This window comes from Rhinopithecus roxellana, chromosome 15, assembly GCF_007565055.1.
Source record: "Rhinopithecus roxellana isolate Shanxi Qingling chromosome 15, ASM756505v1, whole genome shotgun sequence".
Taxonomy (NCBI): Eukaryota; Metazoa; Chordata; class Mammalia; order Primates; family Cercopithecidae; genus Rhinopithecus; species Rhinopithecus roxellana.
In genome coordinates this window covers 43511811-43531378 of record NC_044563.1, presented here as the reverse complement: position 1 = coordinate 43531378, position 19568 = coordinate 43511811, and the positions used below count along the sequence as shown (strand labels likewise).

The window sequence follows — 19568 nt, the reverse complement described above, 5'->3', positions numbered from 1 at the left end:
AAAAAAAAAAGTTCTTGATAAAAGTGTTGAGTCCCCAAGATAACCAAGAAAGTGTGGAGTTAGAAGTTCTCAGCAGATGAACTTTAGTTTCGCAGGCCTAGTGGAGAAGAATGTCACCAAGGGTCCCCGAATCCAGTCAAGATGCTCTGGCCACCCACAAGCGTCTGCCTGGGGGCAAGCTGTAGTTAGCATGGCGCTGCGTTAGGGGCTCAAGGGCAGAAAGGACGACCCGGAGGACTGCCGAGTCGGCGGCTTACCCATAACCGAGCAGTTGACATCGCGCTGGGAACCGCTGGAGCCCACCTGGAAGACCCAGGTGCCCAGCAGGTCAAGATAGGTGCAGTTGGCAGGTGTGTCGCAGCGCACGGCGCGGTCGCCGGAAAGAAGCAGCAGGAGGGCGGCGAGCAGCGAGGCTGGCCCAACACCCATGCTGCTGGGAGCTGAGAGAGGAGGTGAAGAGTTAGCAGGAAGCCGAGCGCTGCGGGCTAGCGGTGAGTCCACCGCCCGGCGCGCGCCTTGAAATAGCTACGCCGGCGCGGAAACCCGGGGGCGGGGACACTGAGCAGCCGGGAATTGGGGGTTGGGCGCCAGGAGCGTGCCCGCCCCTGAAGCGGGGACTTGGGAGCGCGCGCCGCCCCTCACTTGGCTGCAACTGGATCCAGAACCAGGGAAGGGCCCAGGGACAGATTTTTTTTTTTTTTTTTTTTTTTTCCGAGGGACTTTTCAGAATTTTGCACGGCCAGGGTGACAAAAAGAGGGTTTAAGAGCCACAAGCAGTCCTCACACGACCCAGACTTCGTTCCTGTGCAGTAACGTAGGGAGAGAAGGAAAAGGTGTGGGGGGAATAAGGGGATGGGTCAGGTGAAAGAGCGCGACAGAAGGAGAAACCTAGCAAGTGGAGTTCTGTTTTACTTGCTGTTCTTCCCGTTTAGTCTTTTTTCTCAGGTCCAGTTGCCTCATAACCAACTTTTTTTTTTCCTCTGAAAAACTTCACTAGCTAAAATCAACTATTCCAGCTGTTTGAGAACTTATCTTCCTTCCGTTTTCCAACTCTTTCTACCTTTTTATGTGCTTGATTTTGTTTTGTTTCCTGGTAAATGCTGTTTGCCTATTCGCATTCAGCAGAATTCAGTTGTTGTGCAAACCTGCAGTTTTGGTGTATTAGCGTTGTGGGGGTTTTCCCTCTGGCGCGCACACACATGGTGCTCTCAGAGATGATATTGCTCAACCCCTTCTATGTTACAAAGGAAAAGCAGGAGGCCCAGAGAGAGGAAGTGGCTTGCCCAGGGTGAGAAGGGTGAGGAAGGAAGCTAGCCGATAGGAGAAGGCTGGTCTTATGAACCTTTCTAGTGTGCCAATCTGATCGCCAAAAATTAATAGGTAGCACTATTTCCAGGTGCCTCCTTTCTCAGTTTAAATATCACCCTTTTCTGTAAGAGCCTCCCGTTCTTTCCTAGCTTTTGTTGGTAATCGGAGGAGCTCCTTTCTCCCACTGAGCCTACTAGGTGTCAGGCCCTGTCGACACAGTGATGAACAAGACAGATCTGATGTCTCCCCGTTTTCTTTGGCATATGAATTTTTGCTCCCTTTGCGCTGGTCACAAATCGATATTCATATGTCCATTTTTTTTCACCAGATTATAAACATTCAAAGAGAGCAGGTCCACATTATTCACTTATATCTTCCTAGATTCTGGTTTATTCAGAAAGTGTCCTTGAGTGTTAAAATAAGTGTACTTAACATTCTTATCTTGGTTGCCAAGCCTGAAAGCCAGTTTCAATGAGGCAAAAGGAGTTGCCCTTGAAAGTTCAGAGGTGAAAATACTCCTCAGTGGGGGCACAAACTTCAAAACCGTGGGGCGGGGTTGGTGGTGGGGTTGGGGAACACCTTACTTTTAGGTTTTATATACCTTCTTAGAATTAAAAGCTGACATTGTATAATTAAGCTAACACACTACTTATTTAAAGATATCCTGACAGATGAAGTTTCCCTTCTTGAATCTCTGGGAAAGTGTGTTACTGATTGTTAAAACATTAAAATTTGTATTAGGTCATCAATATTGAAGAACCAGTTTAGGTGGAAATTTATTTGATGAACGTAATCAAAGTAACACACTTAATTGTAAAAAAAGTTTAAAACAGTCTTTATTCAATGATTGAATAATAGAAAAAGATCTTGGAGACCTCTTAGTCTAATGGATTCATTTTAAAATTGGGAAATGGAGTTTCAGAGAGTTAAATCACTTGCTGAATGTCATATTGCCACTTAATGAGATTTAAGAATGAACCTCAGGCACATTGATTTTCAGTTTAGTTTATTTCTACTAATCTAGTAATTCCCATACTGTTGTCTCTCAAAAATAACTACTAACTCTCCATTCCACACACACACAAAATTGATTCTTAAACTGATCATACCCCAAATCCCTTACTATTCTGAAATGAAATTAATATATAAACCACTTACACACTTAATAAAAATAAATGTAATGCGAAATGTAATAAAAGAAGAAATCAGATATTTTAAATACATTTCTAATATAATAAGATATATCCCATCATGTAAAATGTTCAAGTATGAATGTGTTGGAAAACATAATGAAGCACTCAGATACTTGCTCTTCACACTTCTGTAACCACCCAGTGGATTCACCTGGCCTGCTGCCTAGACAGAGCCAATTTATCAAGACAGGGGAATTGCAATGGAGGAAGAGTAATTCACGCAGAGCCAGCTGTGGGGGAGACGGGAGTTTTATTTTCACTCAAATCAGTCTCCCTGAGCATTCAGGGATCAGCGTTTTCAAAGATAATTTGGTGGGTAGGGGCTTGGGAAGTGGGGAGTGCTGATTGGTCAGGTTGGAGATGGAGCCATAGGGGGTCTAAGTGAGTTTTTCTTGCTGTCTTCTGTTCCTGGGTGGGATGGCAAAAATGGTTGAGCCAGATTGCTGGTCTCAGTGGTGTCAGCTGATCTATGGAGTGCAGGGTCTGTAAAATATCTCAAGCACTGATCTTAGATTTTACAATAGAGATATTATCCCCAGGAGCAACTTGTGGGGGGCAGGAGGGTGCAGACTCTTGGAGCCAGAGGCTGCATGACCCCTAAACTGTAATTTGTAATCTTGTAGCTAATTTGTTAGTCCTGCAAAGGCAGACTGGTCCCCAGGCAAGAAGGGAGTCTTTTCAGGAAAGGCTATTATCAATTTTGTTTCGGAGTCAAACCATTAACTGAATCACTTCCCAAAGTTTGTTTCACCTATGCCCAGGAATGTAAAAGGACAGCTTAAAGGTTAGAAGCAAGATGAAGTCTATTAGGTCTGATTTCTTTCACTGTCATAATTTCCTCAGTTATAATTTTCGCAAAGGTAGTTTCGCTTCTGTGTAAAATTATAGAATTGTGGTAAATGTGATAGGAACTTTTTTCTGAGAACAGAAATGATTTATGATGAGTTATAACTCAAATACCTTATCAAATAATCACTCAAACACCATAACAGAGTTGTTGATGTTAGACAATTCTTGGCCAAGTTCCCAGGAGAACAAAGTAGAATTTTCTGTTGAAGGTTTATCGAGAGGTTGCATTCCCAAAAATTCAGTATATGTTAAAATTATATAAAGTAAAAGTGAGTTTATGTACAAAACACAGTCTGTCACTAGGTTCCCATAATTAAAAGCAGGTTTACAGAGAGGCAGCATTACTTAGCAGTGGTTCTCAAAGTGTAGCCTAGGACCAGGGACATCAGCATCTGTCTTAGTCTGTTTTCTGTTGCTAGAACTGAATACCTGAGACTCAGTAATTTAAAACAAAGAAACTTATTTTTTATAGTTCTAGGGACAGGTAAGTCCAAGGTCAAGAGGCCACATCGAATGGGCTCCTTCTTGCTGGTTGAGACTCTTTGCAGAGTCCTAAGGCGGTACAGGGTATCACATGGCAAAGAGGGTCATGAGAGATGGTCAAACTAGTGCTTACTACATACCCACCCTCATGATAACTAACCCTGGATAACTCCATAATCCATTAATCTATTAATCCATGACAGATTCATCCATTCATGAGGGCACTGCCAATCACTTCTCAAAGGTCCCACCTCTCAGCACATGACTTTTGGGGGACAACCTATATTCAAACCATAGCATTCTGTTCCTGGCCCCCAGAATTCATGGCCTTCTCACAATTCAAAATATAGTCATTCCATCCTAGTAGTCCCAAAAGACTTAACTTGTTCCAGCACCAACTCAAAAGTCTAATGTCTCATCTGTGAGTTTGTGAAATTAAAACAAGTTATCTACTTCCAAGAGACAATGGTGGGACAAGTATAGGGTATACACTGCCTTCCCAAACGGGACAAATAGGCCAGAAGAAAGAAGTAACAGGCCCAAGCAAGTCAAAAACCCGGCAGAAAAGACTTAACTTTTGAGACTGGAGAATAATTTTTCTTGATTCCATGTCCAGCATCTTGTGTACACTGGGGGATGGGGTATTCTGGGAGGCCTCAAGGCACCATGGTGCCCTCAGCTTTCCCAGGCAGGTATTGCATGCTGCTGGTGGCTCTACTGTTCTGGGGTCTTGGTGGCGGTCTGGCTCTTACAGCTGCATTAGGCATTGCCCCCAGCAGTGCTCTCTGCAACAACCCCAGTTCCACTGTTCCACTTGGTATTGCCCTAGTGGAAACTCTCTGCAGTTCAAAATCCAGATGCCAGGCCTGCACAGCTCTTGCGTTCTATGCACCTGCAGAATTAGTACCACATGGATACTGCCATGGTTTACCACTTGTACATCCTAGAGCTGCAGGTTAATCTGCACCTGTGGCTGCTTGAACTACAGCTGAGGGCACTGAAGAGCAGTGTGCTGGAATGCGCAGAGTAGAGACCCAAAGCAGCCCTGGGCAGCAGTCCATCCCCCAGAATCATTCTGCCCTCTTAGAACTCAGGGCCTATGAGGAAGGGGCAGCCTCAAAGATCCCTGAAATGCCTCCGGGGTTTTTAATTTCATTGTCATGGATAGCCTTTGGCTTCATTCTATCCATGGTGACCTCTTTAGCAATCTCTCGAACATACCCAAACACCCCTTTCACTCTCAAGATGGCCAGGCTTCAAATTTTCTATTTTTTTTTCTATTCTGTTTTTTCTTATATCTTACTATAAGTGGTTAAAAGTAGCTCATTTAGCAGCCTAAATGCTTTTCTGCTTAGATATTCCTTCCTCCAGATATCCTAGTTTATCACTGTTGAGTTCTGCATTTCATAAAGTCCTAAGACACGGGCACAATTTACCCAGTTTAAAACGGCAATGGCCTTTACTCCAGTTTCCAATACCTTGTTCCTCATATCCATCTGGGACCTCAGAATGGTCTTTTCTGTTCATATTTCTATCAGCATTCTGATCATGACCACTTAAATAATCTCTAAGAAGTTTCAGACTTTCTCTAGCTTTTTGTTTTTCTAAACCCTTGCCAGAATCAGCCTTAATGCTCCATTCACAGTGATATAAACTTTTTCTAGCCTGCTCCTCCAAATTCTTCCAGATTGTTCATTACCCAGTTTCAAAGCCATGTTCGTATTTTCAGGTATTCACTATTAGCAACAGCCCTACTACTTTGTACCAATTTTCTGTGTTAGTCGATTTTCTGTTGTTATAACTGAATAACTGAGACTGGGTAATTATAAAGAAAAGACCTTTATTTCTTACAGTTCTGGAGGCTAGGAAGTCCAAAGTCAGGGGGCCACAACTGGTGAGGGTCTCCTTGCTGGTGGGGACTCTGCAGAGTCTTGAAGTGGTACAAGGCATCACACGGTGAGGAAGCTCATGAGAAACAGAGAAACTGGCTTTTATAACACATTCACTTTCGTGATAATTAACTCACTTCCTTCATAGCCCATAATCCATTAATCCATGATTGGATTAATTCATTGATGAAGGCAGAGCTCTTATGACCCAATCACCTCTGAAAGGCCCCACCTCTCAACACTGTTGCATTGGTAACCAAATTTCTAACACATGAATTTAACACATAAATTTTAGTGGACAAACTATATTCAAACCACGGTAGCATGCCCTTGGAATTTGTTAGAAATGCAAATTTCTGAGTCCCATATCTACCAAATAAGAAAATGTCTGGTAAATCCCAGCAATTTGTGTTTTAACAATTACCTTTGAGAGGATCCTGATATAAACTAAAATTTGAGAATCACTGGCTTACATATTAATGGCAAGGACTCCAGCTAGGCTACCTCTATTTGAAGTCTGGTTCTGACACTCAGCAGCTGTTTAATTTTGAGAAAGTTATTTACTTCTTTTTGTCCCTCGGTTTTCTCATCTATAAAATATTTGTAATTATATTCCCAATTACTACTACTTCACCTGGCTTTGAGAAAACTAAATAAGATAATACAGATCTCTGTGGAGATCTGACTACATACATGTATTACTATGTATATTTCTATTGGAAAATTTTCCTTAGTAATTAAACAGTAGGTTCCAAATCCAGTTCAGTGTAATCCTAGCAATCTGAATAACTCCTAGCACAAAATAAATGTTCAAATATTTGTTGAATAAATGAATATTATGATTGATATAAATGTATCTATAATTCATAATATTTAGCAAAGAACAGTATGATTTCTATGTTCTCCGCCTCATGAATAAATTGGAAAAACTATGCTAGAACACATATCAAAATTAAGAAAGATCTTAGAGGAAGAATTTGATATATTAATATTTTACCATGTATTTGCTATTGTATACACCTCTGTAATTAGTAGTAATGATAATAATCATAATAATTTTATTTACCACTTTACATTTTACCAAAATAACAAACATATGTTAATATTATCCCATTTAATCATCTCACAATTGTTTGAAGAAAGTATTACCTGATTTCTATTTTATCTCTGATTAAATTGAGGTTCAAAAAATTTGTTAGAGAGCAATGCCTGTGCAAGAAAAAGGAGGGAAGGAACAGGAATAAGAAGAGAAACTCTCAGATGACAAGGTAGTTCTCTGACACCTGCAAAAGAAGGAAGGAAAGTGGACTGGAGAGAAACAGGCTTAGAGATACACCTCTGGGATAGCCTCAGCCAGCGTAGCAGGGAACTCTAGTGCAAAGACTGCCCTTAAGGGAGCTTGGCTTAAGCCCAAATGGCCAGGCCTGTTACCTGTGCTGCACTTAGTAGTTGGCCTTGATTGAAAAGCTGAGGTGAATCCTGAAGTCACGATGGCTGGAAGCTGTCAGCAAAGGATACCCCTATGGCCAGGTGCTCTCTGGAAAAGAAATGGGGGCAGAGCGCCACCATGACAGCCACAGTGGGGAAACTTCTGTTTGAAATTATGGGTTGATTCAAAGCATAAAAAGGAGGCTGGACCATTTGTTCAGGCCTTATAATGTCCTGGGTACTGTACTCTGTTTCTGTCCTCCTGATCTAGGTAGATGTCAAAACTCTCTTTCCTATGACCTCATGTTCCTGCATTCATAATTCATTATAATTACCTGAGTGAATGACTGTCTTTTCCACAAGGTTCCATGCTCCTTGACAGCAGGACTATATTATTTTTGTATATCAAAGTTCATCACAGAATCTGGTCAGTGTTTACTCATTTATTCACTCAATAAACTGAGTAAAAGAAAGGAAAAAATATAGGAAGCTAAGCAGGAAGGAAGGCAGAAGGAGAGAATAATGAAATTTCTGTGCAAGAAAACTCAGGAATTAGACCTTACTATTATGGTGGAAGAAAAGAAATAACAGGTTTGCTTTGGTAATGCTGCCCAGCTTGGTTGATTGCACTATACCAATGTTTCTCAAAGTTTTGTTCTCAGGACTCCTTTGCATTCTTAAAGGATATACAGACCCCAAAGAGCTTTTGCTTATATGGTCAATATCTGATAATATTTACCGTATTAGAAATGAAACGTAAAAAAAAATAGAGTATTGACGTATTCATTTAACAATAAAAAATGAAAATAACACTCTTCAAGATACAGCTATAGTTCCAAAACAAAAAAACAAAAATTAATGGGAAGAGCAACATTATCTTATAGATTTGCAAAATCTTTAATATCTGACTTAATGAAAGAGTGCTATCTTATCTACTTCTGCATTCCATCTATTGAGATATGTTGCTTTAGTTGAATATGAAAAAACCAGCATTATACAGATATATAATTGAAAGTGAGTAATGTAGAGAACTCCTGCAAGGATCCCCATAAGTCCTTGGAGCACATTCAGAAAACCTCTTCACTAGAATAATTTTCCACTCTGAGATCTCTCACTGACAGCTGTCTCAAAAATATGTGCCCTTTGTCATAAGGTAAAGAAGGATGGGCAGAGAGTGTGGTTGGATGACTATGGCACAACTGCAAGAATGGAAAACCACAGAAAGCATAGCCCTTACAAATTGTTGCTCACTAGTGTTACTTCTGTATATCAGGCATCTGAATATTCTACATTTATTCAGTTAAGATATGTAAAAAAAAAAAATAGGGGAACATTTTTTAATGTGATGGATTAAGAGTTTATGACATTAGAAAAATAATAATAATGCTTTCTATTTGAATAGTTTATTTTCAGCTCATAGTACATTCACATTTTGTGTCAACCTGAGAGTCATCTTCCAGATATTATTACTCCCATTTTACAAATAAGGAAACTGAGGCTCAGAAAAGATAAGTGACTTTTTAATAAAAATACTACTGGTGAATAGAAAGCTGATAACCAACAAGACTTCTGGCTTTAAGTCCAATTGTTAGAATGGAGTTAAGAGAGTGAGATTTTGTCTAATTATTCATGCAATCAAATATAAAATCAAGAAAAACAAATATTTTACAAGTGAACTATACACATGATGCATGTTGAGTCACCTGTGGAACTGTGAATTACTAAGATAGTCTCTACTGTGTGATCCCATTCTCACTTCACTATTTCTGTTAAATAAACCAAGTTTTGAAATGAAAATTTTGAGAAGCATTATTGTTTGCTAATAGATGAGGATTATCCCATAGACCACACAAGTAAGAGGAACGCTGAAGAGACAAGGACAAACTTCATGAATGTGTCCACTTTGCTCTGTTTCCACCAATACCACTCTGGTCCAATATGCCATCATTTCTTGCTGGACTATAGCAATTACCTTCTAATTTCATTTTCTTTTCATTGAATTTAACAAGCCAGGAACCTAAGTGCCTTCCTTGGTTCTTGTTTCTCCTGTCTCCCACCCCGTGTCTGATCAGTGGGTTTGACTGAGTCTACCATCACCACTTTGATTTTTTTAATTTAAATGTGAATCATTAATTCCCTTGCTTAATACTCCTCAGTAGGTTACCTTTTTATCATGTTTCAGTAAAATCACAAGACCCTACATCATTGGCCCCATCTATCCCTTTGATCCTCTAGTTGTTCACTATCCCAGGAATCTGCTTTCTATTTGATCCTCAAACCGTCTAGACTTCTCTCTTCATTAGCTTTTCACTTTGTTATTTTTCTCTGCCTGAAATAATTCATGTCATTTTTCCAAAAACTGCTCATTCTGTTTGTGAAATTCTCACTGATAAATATTTTACTTTCTCAGAAAGGCCTCTACTAACCATAATGTTTATGGTGGCCTTTTCCAGCTATTCAATTTTATCACTATCAGCTGAAGAATGAGGAAGTTAATAAATACAGAAAAGAGATCTTTGTTTCTCATAAAGGGTTGCAGCCTGCAGGGTGGCCATTCTGACAGGCTGGGAACTGTAGCCTCTGGCCAGAAGCTGGAAACAAATACTTTGAGAGTGGAAAGAATAAGACAGGGATTTATACTGAATGAGGTGGGCAAATATACATATTCAACAAGCTATAGGAGGAGTCATGAATATTTATGAAAGGAGAAAGATGTGCATGTGCAATTTTGCTCCATGCTTCTCTGTGGGACCCATGTGCAAAAACCGGGGCATTAGCACCATCTGAGGGTGGAGTTTTTGGCCTTCTCATATCAAAAGGTGAAGCAGAAGACACAAAAACCCTCACTACTCATCTTCCTGTAGACTTCCAGAACCGCTCCATGGTAGGTGGTCTCTCATCAGGAAGGAATGCGGGTTGGTTGTCTTGTTAAAACTGCAAAAAGAAGGGGCGGCTTCGGGCATTGGTTGTTATCAGTGATGGAGTATTTTCAAAGGGCTGGTTTCTGTTTAACCCAGGGTTGTCCAATCTTTTGGCTTCCCTGGGCCACATTGGGAGAAGAAGAATTGTCTTTGGCTACACGTGAAATACGCTAACACTAACAATGGCTGATGAGAAAACAAAAAACAAAAAACAAACAAAAAAAAAACTTTACAAAAATCTCACAACTTTTTAAGAAAGTTTACAAATTTGTGTTGGGCCATATTCAAAGCTGTCCTGTGCTGCATGTGGCCCATGGGCTGTGAGTTGGACAAACTTGCTTTAACCCTTAGGAAAGAAAGCTTAATGGTGGTTAGGAAGCAAGGGGGTTTAACGAGGCATGTCCAACTTCCCATTCCGTTGTGGCCAGTAACTCAGTTTTCAAAGTTTCTCTGGGATACCCTGGGCCAAGAAAGGGTCCATTCAGTCCATTGAGGGGCTTAAGTTTCATTTTTGTTTTTCGTCATCCTATTTGTTTCCAGGTAATATTTAAAATTGCCTGTAACTATTGCATTTTCTTGTGCATTATGTATCTGCTTTACTGGAATATAAACTCTGTGCAGCTTGAGCCTTGTCTGTCTTATTCACTACTGTATCCCTAGGACATCATAGGCGCTCAATAATATTTATTTAATGTTGATGAAAGCTAATTACTCTCCAGGTTTAACTTAAACAACAACAACAACAAAAAAGAGTAGGTTTATTGGGAGCAAATTTTCCTTTGCCAAGCATTTGTGTCAATAGATGATAAATTTTATATTTCTTCCTTTTTTTTTGAAACAGAGTCTCACTCTGTCACCTAGGCTGGAGTGCAGTAGTGTGATCTCAGCTGTAGCTTCTGCCCCCCGGGTTCAAGCCATTCTCCTGCCTCAGCCTCCTGGGTAGCTGGAACTACAGGCGCCTGCCACCATGCCTGGCTAATTTTTGTATTTTTAGTAGAGATGGGGTTTTGCCATGTTGACCAGGCTGGTCACAAACTCCTGACCTCAAGTGATCCACCCACCTCGGCCACCCAAAGTGCTGGGATTACAGGCGTGAGCCACTGTGCCCAGCCAAATTATGTTTCTTACCCCATGCTGTTCACCTTCGGAGATATTCATCTAGCACAGGGACTTCATTTTCAGAGATACTTACCTAGCACAAGGGATCTGGGGAACCCCAGCAGTATCAGGGATTTTACATCAACATGCTAGTGTGAATCAGTTTGGAAGCTATGAAAGTTGACCCTGGATGACTTTACATATATTTAGCTTGCTAACTTCAAGTCAAGTTATAAACATGCATTGGGCAATCGGATGTTAAACCCTATGCCAACAGCATTTTATCTTCAAAATTTTGTAGTGTGACTTGACTCCTCTTCTCCTTATAGGCTATTGCTTAGAGGGAAACATGAAATCAAACAAAGTAAATTTTAAACAAGCAAAACTGTAGAGAGTCTTGGCATGAAGAGAGCAAAGGTGGACCAGCAGCTGGTCTGAGGATGGCAGGTTTAAAGGTCAGAACTATCAGTTTCTCCCAGTTGAGAGATTTCATTTCTTTTCCAAGAATCAGATAACTTACCCAAGTAATGATAGGGGAATATTTAAAATATTGTATTTGCATAATCAGTTGCAGAAATCAGGCTCATTAATACATGACTCTTCCACTTTATTTTTTATTTTTATTAGAGACAGTCTCATTCTGTTGCCTAGGTTGGAGTGCAGTGGCATAGTCCACTGCAGCCGCCAGCTCTTGGCCTGAAGCAATCCTCCTACCTCAGCCTCTCAAAACACAGGGATTATAGGTGTAGGCTCTTGCAACTGGCCTCTCCTTTCACTTTAAACACAGAACCCTTCAGGCGGATAGATAGATAGATAGATAGATAGATAGATAGATAGATAGATAGATAATAGAAAAATAGAACGTGAATAAATAACTTTGCTGCAGATAATAAAGACGAAGGTAACAGAACTCTGAGGAATAAAAGACCTCATTTTCATCGGTGCCTACTCCATTCTTGTCTTTGTGTCTTCTACTTAATTATATTTATATTTATATTGTATGATGGAGACATAAAATTCTCTAAATTTTACTTAACATTACACCAAGTGCATTTTGCCATTGTCCTGTAGTTGTCATTGTTCTTTTCCTTGACTTTCCTTTTCCCTCCTTTTCTTGCCATACACACCCTGACAAGCAAGGTAATGTATGTTCACTCCCTGGTGTGTATCCTTCCCTCTTTTATAATCTTATCTAGCCATTTACAAATATGCATAAGAAGTAGGGGACACATTATTTAAGGGCACAGATTCTGGAACCAGAATACATGGTTTGAATCTTGGCACTGACCCTACCTGTGTGACTTTAGGAAACTTACTTATCTTCTGTGACTTGGTTTCCCCATCTGTAAAACCAAGACAATAAGAATACCTATCTCATATGGTTATAATGAAGTTTTAAATAATTATGTGAAAAGACACTATTATTAGAACAATAGTGTCATAGAATAAGCACTGTAAAGGCGCTATTATTATTACTTTGATGCATACGTGTATGGATTTTTGTGGCTTTTTATTTTCATGAAATGGGAACATACTATATACATTTCTTCTCAACCAAATTTTCTTTCTTTCATTAATTCTCCTTAACTTGATTTCATTCTTAACAAAATTCCTCCATTCTTAAAAATACATTACAGAGATCCCTTGACATCAATAAATTGAATTCATGTATAGAAAATAGCTGATTGGGATTTAAAGTCTGTAACACATCTATTTCACCATTTTCTTATCAATGGACATTTGGATTATTTCCAGGTATTTTAGCATTATCATTTTTTGCCAATGCAAACAATGTTTCAATTAAAATTTTTGAACATATATCTTTCCTACAGATTCTTTTATTTCTATAGGAATGTGATGAGAACTAATTGCTAGGTCAATAGACATTGCTAGATTAAATGTCCAGAACAGACTTAGCTAATCACATTTCCACCAGGAATGTCAGTCCTCTCATGTCCCACCTGACCTCTTCCTCAAACACTTTCATTCTCTTCTGAGCTACTGTAAACATTTTTTAATTTAAATATTTCAAATTGTTGAAATATTTCAAATAATTGTTCTTTAATTTTAATATTGTCTCTCTGAAACACCTAAAACCTAGTTTTCTATATGATGTGATATATAAGTTGTCTTTTCATCCAGCCAGTGGTACCAGAACAATTTAATAAATAAATATTATTTTCCGGCCGAGCGCGGTGGCTCACGCCTGTAATCCCAGCACTTTGGGAGGCCGAGGCAGGCAGATCATGAGGTCAGCAGATTGAGACCGTCCTGGCTAACATGGTGAAACCCCGTCTCTCCTAAAAATACATAAAATTAGCTGGGCATGATGGCGGGTGCCTGTAGTCCCAGCTACTCAGGAGGCTGAGGCAAGAGGATGGAGTGAACCCAGGAAGCGGAGCTTGCAGTGAGCCGGGATTGCGCCACTGCACTCCAGCCTGGGTGGGAGACAGAGCGAGACTCCGTCTCAAAATAAATAAAAAAGAAATAAAATAAAAAATAAATAAATATTATTTTGCCTCTAAATTTCAGTAACAAATTCTGGAGTACTTTGCTGTTTTGTTTCAGCAATTAGCTTTAAAGCAAGTTCCGACACTATTCTTTTTTACATATTTCTCAGCTTTTCTCTGGCATTTTTCCCCTCCATATAAATTTTAGGATCACTGTTTCTGTTTTCAAAATTTTTTATTACTTACAAAATTGTATATTTTTATTTAATGAAGCATTTGATGGATCTAAATTTGGATATAATTTTTAAAAAAAAATCTTGGGATGTATTCATCTACCCTGATATTTTGTTTATTTTTAACTTATTAATTTCATCTTTCATTAGTTCTAATTTTTTCTTCCTACTTTGTCTCAGCTTATTTCTTCTATTCTAATTTATTAACAGTACTTGGTACCTCGTTTTCAATCCTTTCCTTAAAAAACAAAGACACATTAGGCTCTAAGTTTTCTTTTGAGACAAACTTGCATCCCACAAGTTATAATATAAAGTGCTTCTTTTCCTTTGTATTAAAAAGTTTAATTTAGGTTTGATTTCTAGCTTGTTCTATAGGTTATTATGGAGTCAGTTGCTTATTATAACAAGTTAAGTTTTTATTATCATTTATTTTCTTATTTTAGTAGTTTGTTTGGAGAATGTGGCCTATAAAATGCCAATATTTAAGATTTTTTTTTTTTTTTGAGACGGAGTCTCGCTCAGTTGCCCAGGCTGGAGGGCAGTGCGCGATCTCGGCTCACTGCAAGCTCCGCCTCCCGGGTTCATGCCATTCTCCTGCCTCAGCCTCCCGAGTAGCTGGGACTACAGGCGCCCACCACCACGCCCGGCTAATTTTTTTTTTTTTTTTTTGGTAGAGATGGGGTTTCACCGTGTTAGCCAGGATGGTCTCGATCTCCTGACCTCGTGATCCGCCCGCCTCGACCTCCCAAAGTGCTGGGATTACAGGCGTGAGCCACCGCGCCCGGCAGATTATTAATGCTTTCTTTGTGGCGAAGGTAACAACTGAGTTTTATGAAATGAACGTATAAAAAATTACATTTTACTGCTCAACAGGCCTGTGATATACACTCAATATGATTGGATTAAATCTGTTTATGACCTCGCTTTTTTTTTTTATCTGTTTTAACTTTCAGTTCTGAAAGAGTAATTGAAATCTTTCAATGTAGCTTCACTCTAACTTTTCATTTATTTAATTACATGTTCTTAATAGATTTGGTTGCTATGCTAGTTGGTACACATCCATGTATGTATATTATATCTTGTTTGAAACTTATACTTTTTGCCTATTCATAAGTGTTGCACAATAGCCCTCTCCTCTGGAAATTCTGCCTAAGCCAGCCTCAAATGTTCTCTCAAACACTTGCCAGCTTGCGTTGCTGGGTTTTATCTCATTCCAGCATCTAGTTAAGGTTGAGTTTAGAAGGAGAGAATTCTAGGAATGCAAATTCATACTGTTATTAGGTGCCTTATGTTTTTAACTTCTAATACTTTTTTTCGTTTTTCGGCTTCTATAATGTTAACAGGCCTTCTCACTGATGTAGGGTACAGATTACTGACAACAGTATTATTAATAAACTAGGAGGAATAAAGAAATTAAGTTAAAGGTGAGAGCATGGAGAGAGGCAGCAGGTATGGGTGTGTGTGTGTGTGTGTGTGTGTGTGTGTATATATATATATACAAATATATATTATATTTGAGATGGAGTCTCGCTCTGTCACCCAGGCTGGAATGCAGTGGCACGATCTCGCTTCACTGCAACCTCCACCTCCCAGGTTCAAGTGATTCTCCTGCCTCAGCCTCCTGAGTAGCTGGGATTACATGCACACGCCATAATACCCAGCTAATTTTTGTATTTTTAGTAGAGACAGGGTTTCACCATGTTGGCCAGGCTGGTCTTGAACTCCTGACCTTGTGATCCCCCTGCCTTGGCCTCCCAAAGTGCCGGGATTACAGGCATGAACCACTACACCCAACCTCATTTTTATAATAACAGTTACTGTTTATTAAGTGTCTATTATCTATAGACAATACATATACATTCACACTGTCTAATCCTTACAGTTACACTATAAGGCAGGCATTATTTCCTTCATTTTGGAAATGAAAAAGGATTCCAAACAAAGAGATTAAGCATCTCAACAAACATCATGCAGTTAATAAGTAGCTAAACTAGAAAGCTTGGTTGATTTTCAATTTATGAAAAGTCAGATACCTGTTTCTTCCCAGTACACCATACTGTCTTACTTGTATACAGACTAAAAAGATATTCAGGTTATACTGAATAAATGGTCATCCATTTATAATATAATAGGTATAATGCTTTTTTAATCTTAAAAACTGTATTTATTCAATAAATATCTATTCAACATGAAGTACTTACTAGTAAGCGTTGCAGCTACTAATCAAGAGGAAATGACAATAGAATAGTTATTTTTGGAAAAAAGTTCATTCAAATGGGGATATGTCTTTGAAGTACCTATGGGATATAATAATGGAGTTGCCTAGTAAAAGGCTGAGAATATTGGTGTAGGACTCAGGAATGGTTATTCAATCTTGCAATAAATATTTATTGAGCATCTACTCTCTTCAAGGAATAGGCAGACAATGAGAATACTTAAAAGGTGTTCAGGCTACCTTAGGCACTGGCTAACACAGTTTTTATTAGTCATCACTAAATAAAGGAGAACTGACGTTATAAGCATGGAGATCACCCAAAGAAAGCCTATATCATGCAGGGGAAAAGTGGGAAAGAAAGGGCTGAAGATAGTTTAAAGTAAAATTTAACGAAAATGTTTAAGAAGATAAATTTTGTGAAGCTTATCTTCATAAAAGATAAATTAAGATATGCAGGAAAAGGACCAAGTAAGAATGAATGATATGATAAAAGCAAGGAAGTTTTGATCTAATATTTGATGAATGAATTTTTACTTCAGCCATCCCTAAGTCATAGCCAACTTTGGCTTCTATCTTCAGGACCGTATGCCAAATTGGTGTCCCATTTCTTGGGCTCCTGGCAAATATTCCTAGCTTATTGGGACACTGATCAGAAATCTGCGGTCAGCCGCCCCCAATCTTCTAGAGAACTTAGGCCCCACTGAAACTGCCGTGTGGCCACTCCTGATGCACATGACTATGAGCATGTGGTTCTGTGCTATAGACTGAGCAGCATGTTAAACCTGGTAGGTTTCATTATACTGTTATACCACAACGTGTCATATACTGAGATGCTTTTTAAACATTTTAAATGCCAACTTATCATTTTTCTCTCATAAAAGGATATAGAAACATTATCACAAGTTGAACTTTCTAGTTGCTTAGAACCTGAATGAGGAGGAGTAATTAAAAATTAGTGTCCCATGCTGGACTGTCTTTCTTGATTTTTCTTTAGAAAATTTAAAAGTTGTAGGCAACAAACCTGTTGCGTAATTGCAAGAGTTAATTAAGGAAAACTCATCTGTGTGTGATTCACATGACATGTCTGAAAGTCAAAACGAAACTATCATCTAATTTTCTGAACTAAGTTTAACATGGTTCCTTAGAAGGCTGAAAAAACAAACTGTTCCCTCTGTGGTTATAATTTCTGATGTTGTTAAATTGAATCCATTAATAGAAAATTATTGATTCAGGGGTATTATTAGATATCGCTATAGACACATAGACAATAAATATTTAGAGAATCTCTATGATTCTCCCTAGAACTCAACTTGCACAAAACTGTCATTTTAAATCACAGAAATACTCAGAATATCTGAAACATATATTGGAAAAAGTATCTGCTAGGAGCCAAGAAACCTGGCTTATAATTATATCTCTGTCACCAACTTATTTGGACATTGAGAAGATCAAACGATTTCTGTGATTCATTACAGATCAAATTAGGGATAATTGCCATGCCTATCTCACTAGATTTTTATGAACATTGAAAACAATTCACTTGTTCAAGAAAAATTCATTCATTCATACAAGTGCATATTTACTTACTCCATGCTAAGCTATGTTAGCAGCAGGGAGTCAGCAATGAACATGGCAGATGAGACCCTTGCTCTCAAGGAGCTTAAATTTAAGCCAGAAATAAAACCTCAGTTACCTGTGGGATGAGTATCACAAATATAAGTGTCAGTATCATAATGATAACGTATGGTAGTTTAGGAAGTCAGAGAACTCTCTGAGAAAGTGATAGGCTGAGCTCTGCAGGGTAAGAGTTCTGTATGCCAACAGCATTTAAAGTCAAGGAAAGAACATGTTGAATAGGTCTATAGAAATCTGAGGAAGTGTGAATAATCCAGAATAGCTAAAACCATGAGTGGTGAAGAAGAAGTGAGAGATTAAGGTTATGAAAACACATTGTGACATGCCTGGGGAGAACACGACATGGTTCAAATATTTTGGAAAGCATTTTGGTAAAATGAAATAAGAATCTCAAATTATCTTTTTAGCATTTTTTTAGATAATTTCACATCTGCACAGCTATCCTATTAAAAATCGTATAATATACAGACAAAATTAAGAGCAATGATGTTTATTAATGTGTATTTATAGTAGAGAAAAATAAAAATTATACAGGAGTGAGCAAAAAATTATGGTTTGTGTAAATAAGGAAATATTTGCAGCTAATAAGAATCTGTACATGGAGTTCATAATAATAGGAGAAAATATTTATTTAATAAAACTAAAAGAAAGAAGGAGGGGGCAAGGCAGACATGGATCCAGGTAAATAATAATCACTCCATGAATCTCTGTCATGATTGATGAACTCTCAGATGAGGATATCCTAATTTTATATAGGGATTTCTGGCAAACCTATCCACCTCTCCTCTGGAAAAGACAATATCTTGATTATGTTGGAATGTCTCCAGAAAGAAGATGGAAACATCTCATCTTCACTGTCCTGGTGAGCAAATAAATCTGTCCTTTGACCTGTAAGGAGACACTATTTCTAGCTTCAAAGAAGCTCTTTGCTATGGGAACAACCTTGAAAAGATAACCTAACACAAGATCAATAGAAATGCCATGGAGAAATGCCTTTCCAAAGCCCTATTTTTTTTTAACTTTTATTTATTTATTTATTTTTTTTACTGTAAATATTTTTTAGTGTTTTAGAAAGGGTTACTATAATGAGCACATGACATTCATTATTGTGTGGAAAATGGACAGTTGGCTACGTAGTGACTCAAGTTTCTTCCTGCCTCATAAGTGTTAGCTAACCTAGGAAAGTTTCTGACACTAGTTAGATGTAGCAACTTCTCAGAGCCGTTTCTATTAAATGACAGCTCAAGACATACTCTGTCTAAACTTGAATCTACTTTAAATTATATGATGTAGTTATTCCATGTAGCAGGGGCAAAAGCCCAAACCCAAAATTGAGTGAATAATTAAAATTATTTAAAGGAAATTTCCCAGTCATAATATTAACATGTATTGTTTAATTCCTTGAGTCAAGTGATCCAATACATTATGCACAGAAAGACCTTTGTAAATATATTTTTAAATAAAATTCAAGTAGTTTGACTCTATGCACATGTTAATTCCACAGAATATTTCTGGAACAAAAACAGAACTTGCAGTTTTGAAGAGAAATGTTAAAAAAGTGTGGTAAATAAAAATTACTGGATAGTTAAACGTAAGAGGCAAGGAAACTATAAAGTTTAAGAATATGTAGCTTATTATTTTCTCCATTGAGATCCAGTATGATGTTCTCAATTTGTAAGATGTTGTGCAAAGAATATTGTCTCAAAATTACATTAGGGAAATCACTTTAGTGTCAGAAGACCTAACTTTGGTAGCCGCTTACGAAATGTATAATCTTGGGTAATTTCTCTGAGGTTTAGATATTCTCATAATAAAACAAAGATAATTCTCACCGTAAAGAGCTGTTGTCAGGATCACATGTGATGA

At 38.3% G+C, this 19568-nt stretch overlaps 1 protein-coding gene across 2 annotated transcripts in view; it reads right to left on the bottom strand.

The window, feature by feature from the left end:
- CTSC (cathepsin C) overlaps positions 1–544 on the bottom strand; it is a 39981-nt gene extending 39437 nt beyond the window's left edge. The window contains exon 1 of one of the 2 annotated variants that reach the window (XM_010357222.2): positions 258–544. In XM_010357222.2, coding sequence (XP_010355524.1) covers positions 258–429 — 172 coding nt within the window. In that variant the 5' untranslated portion in view covers positions 430–544. The remainder of the gene's footprint in view (positions 1–257) is intronic. The other variant, XM_010357225.2, reaches the window with a different exon arrangement.
- Positions 545–19568: the final 19024 nt, after the last annotated feature.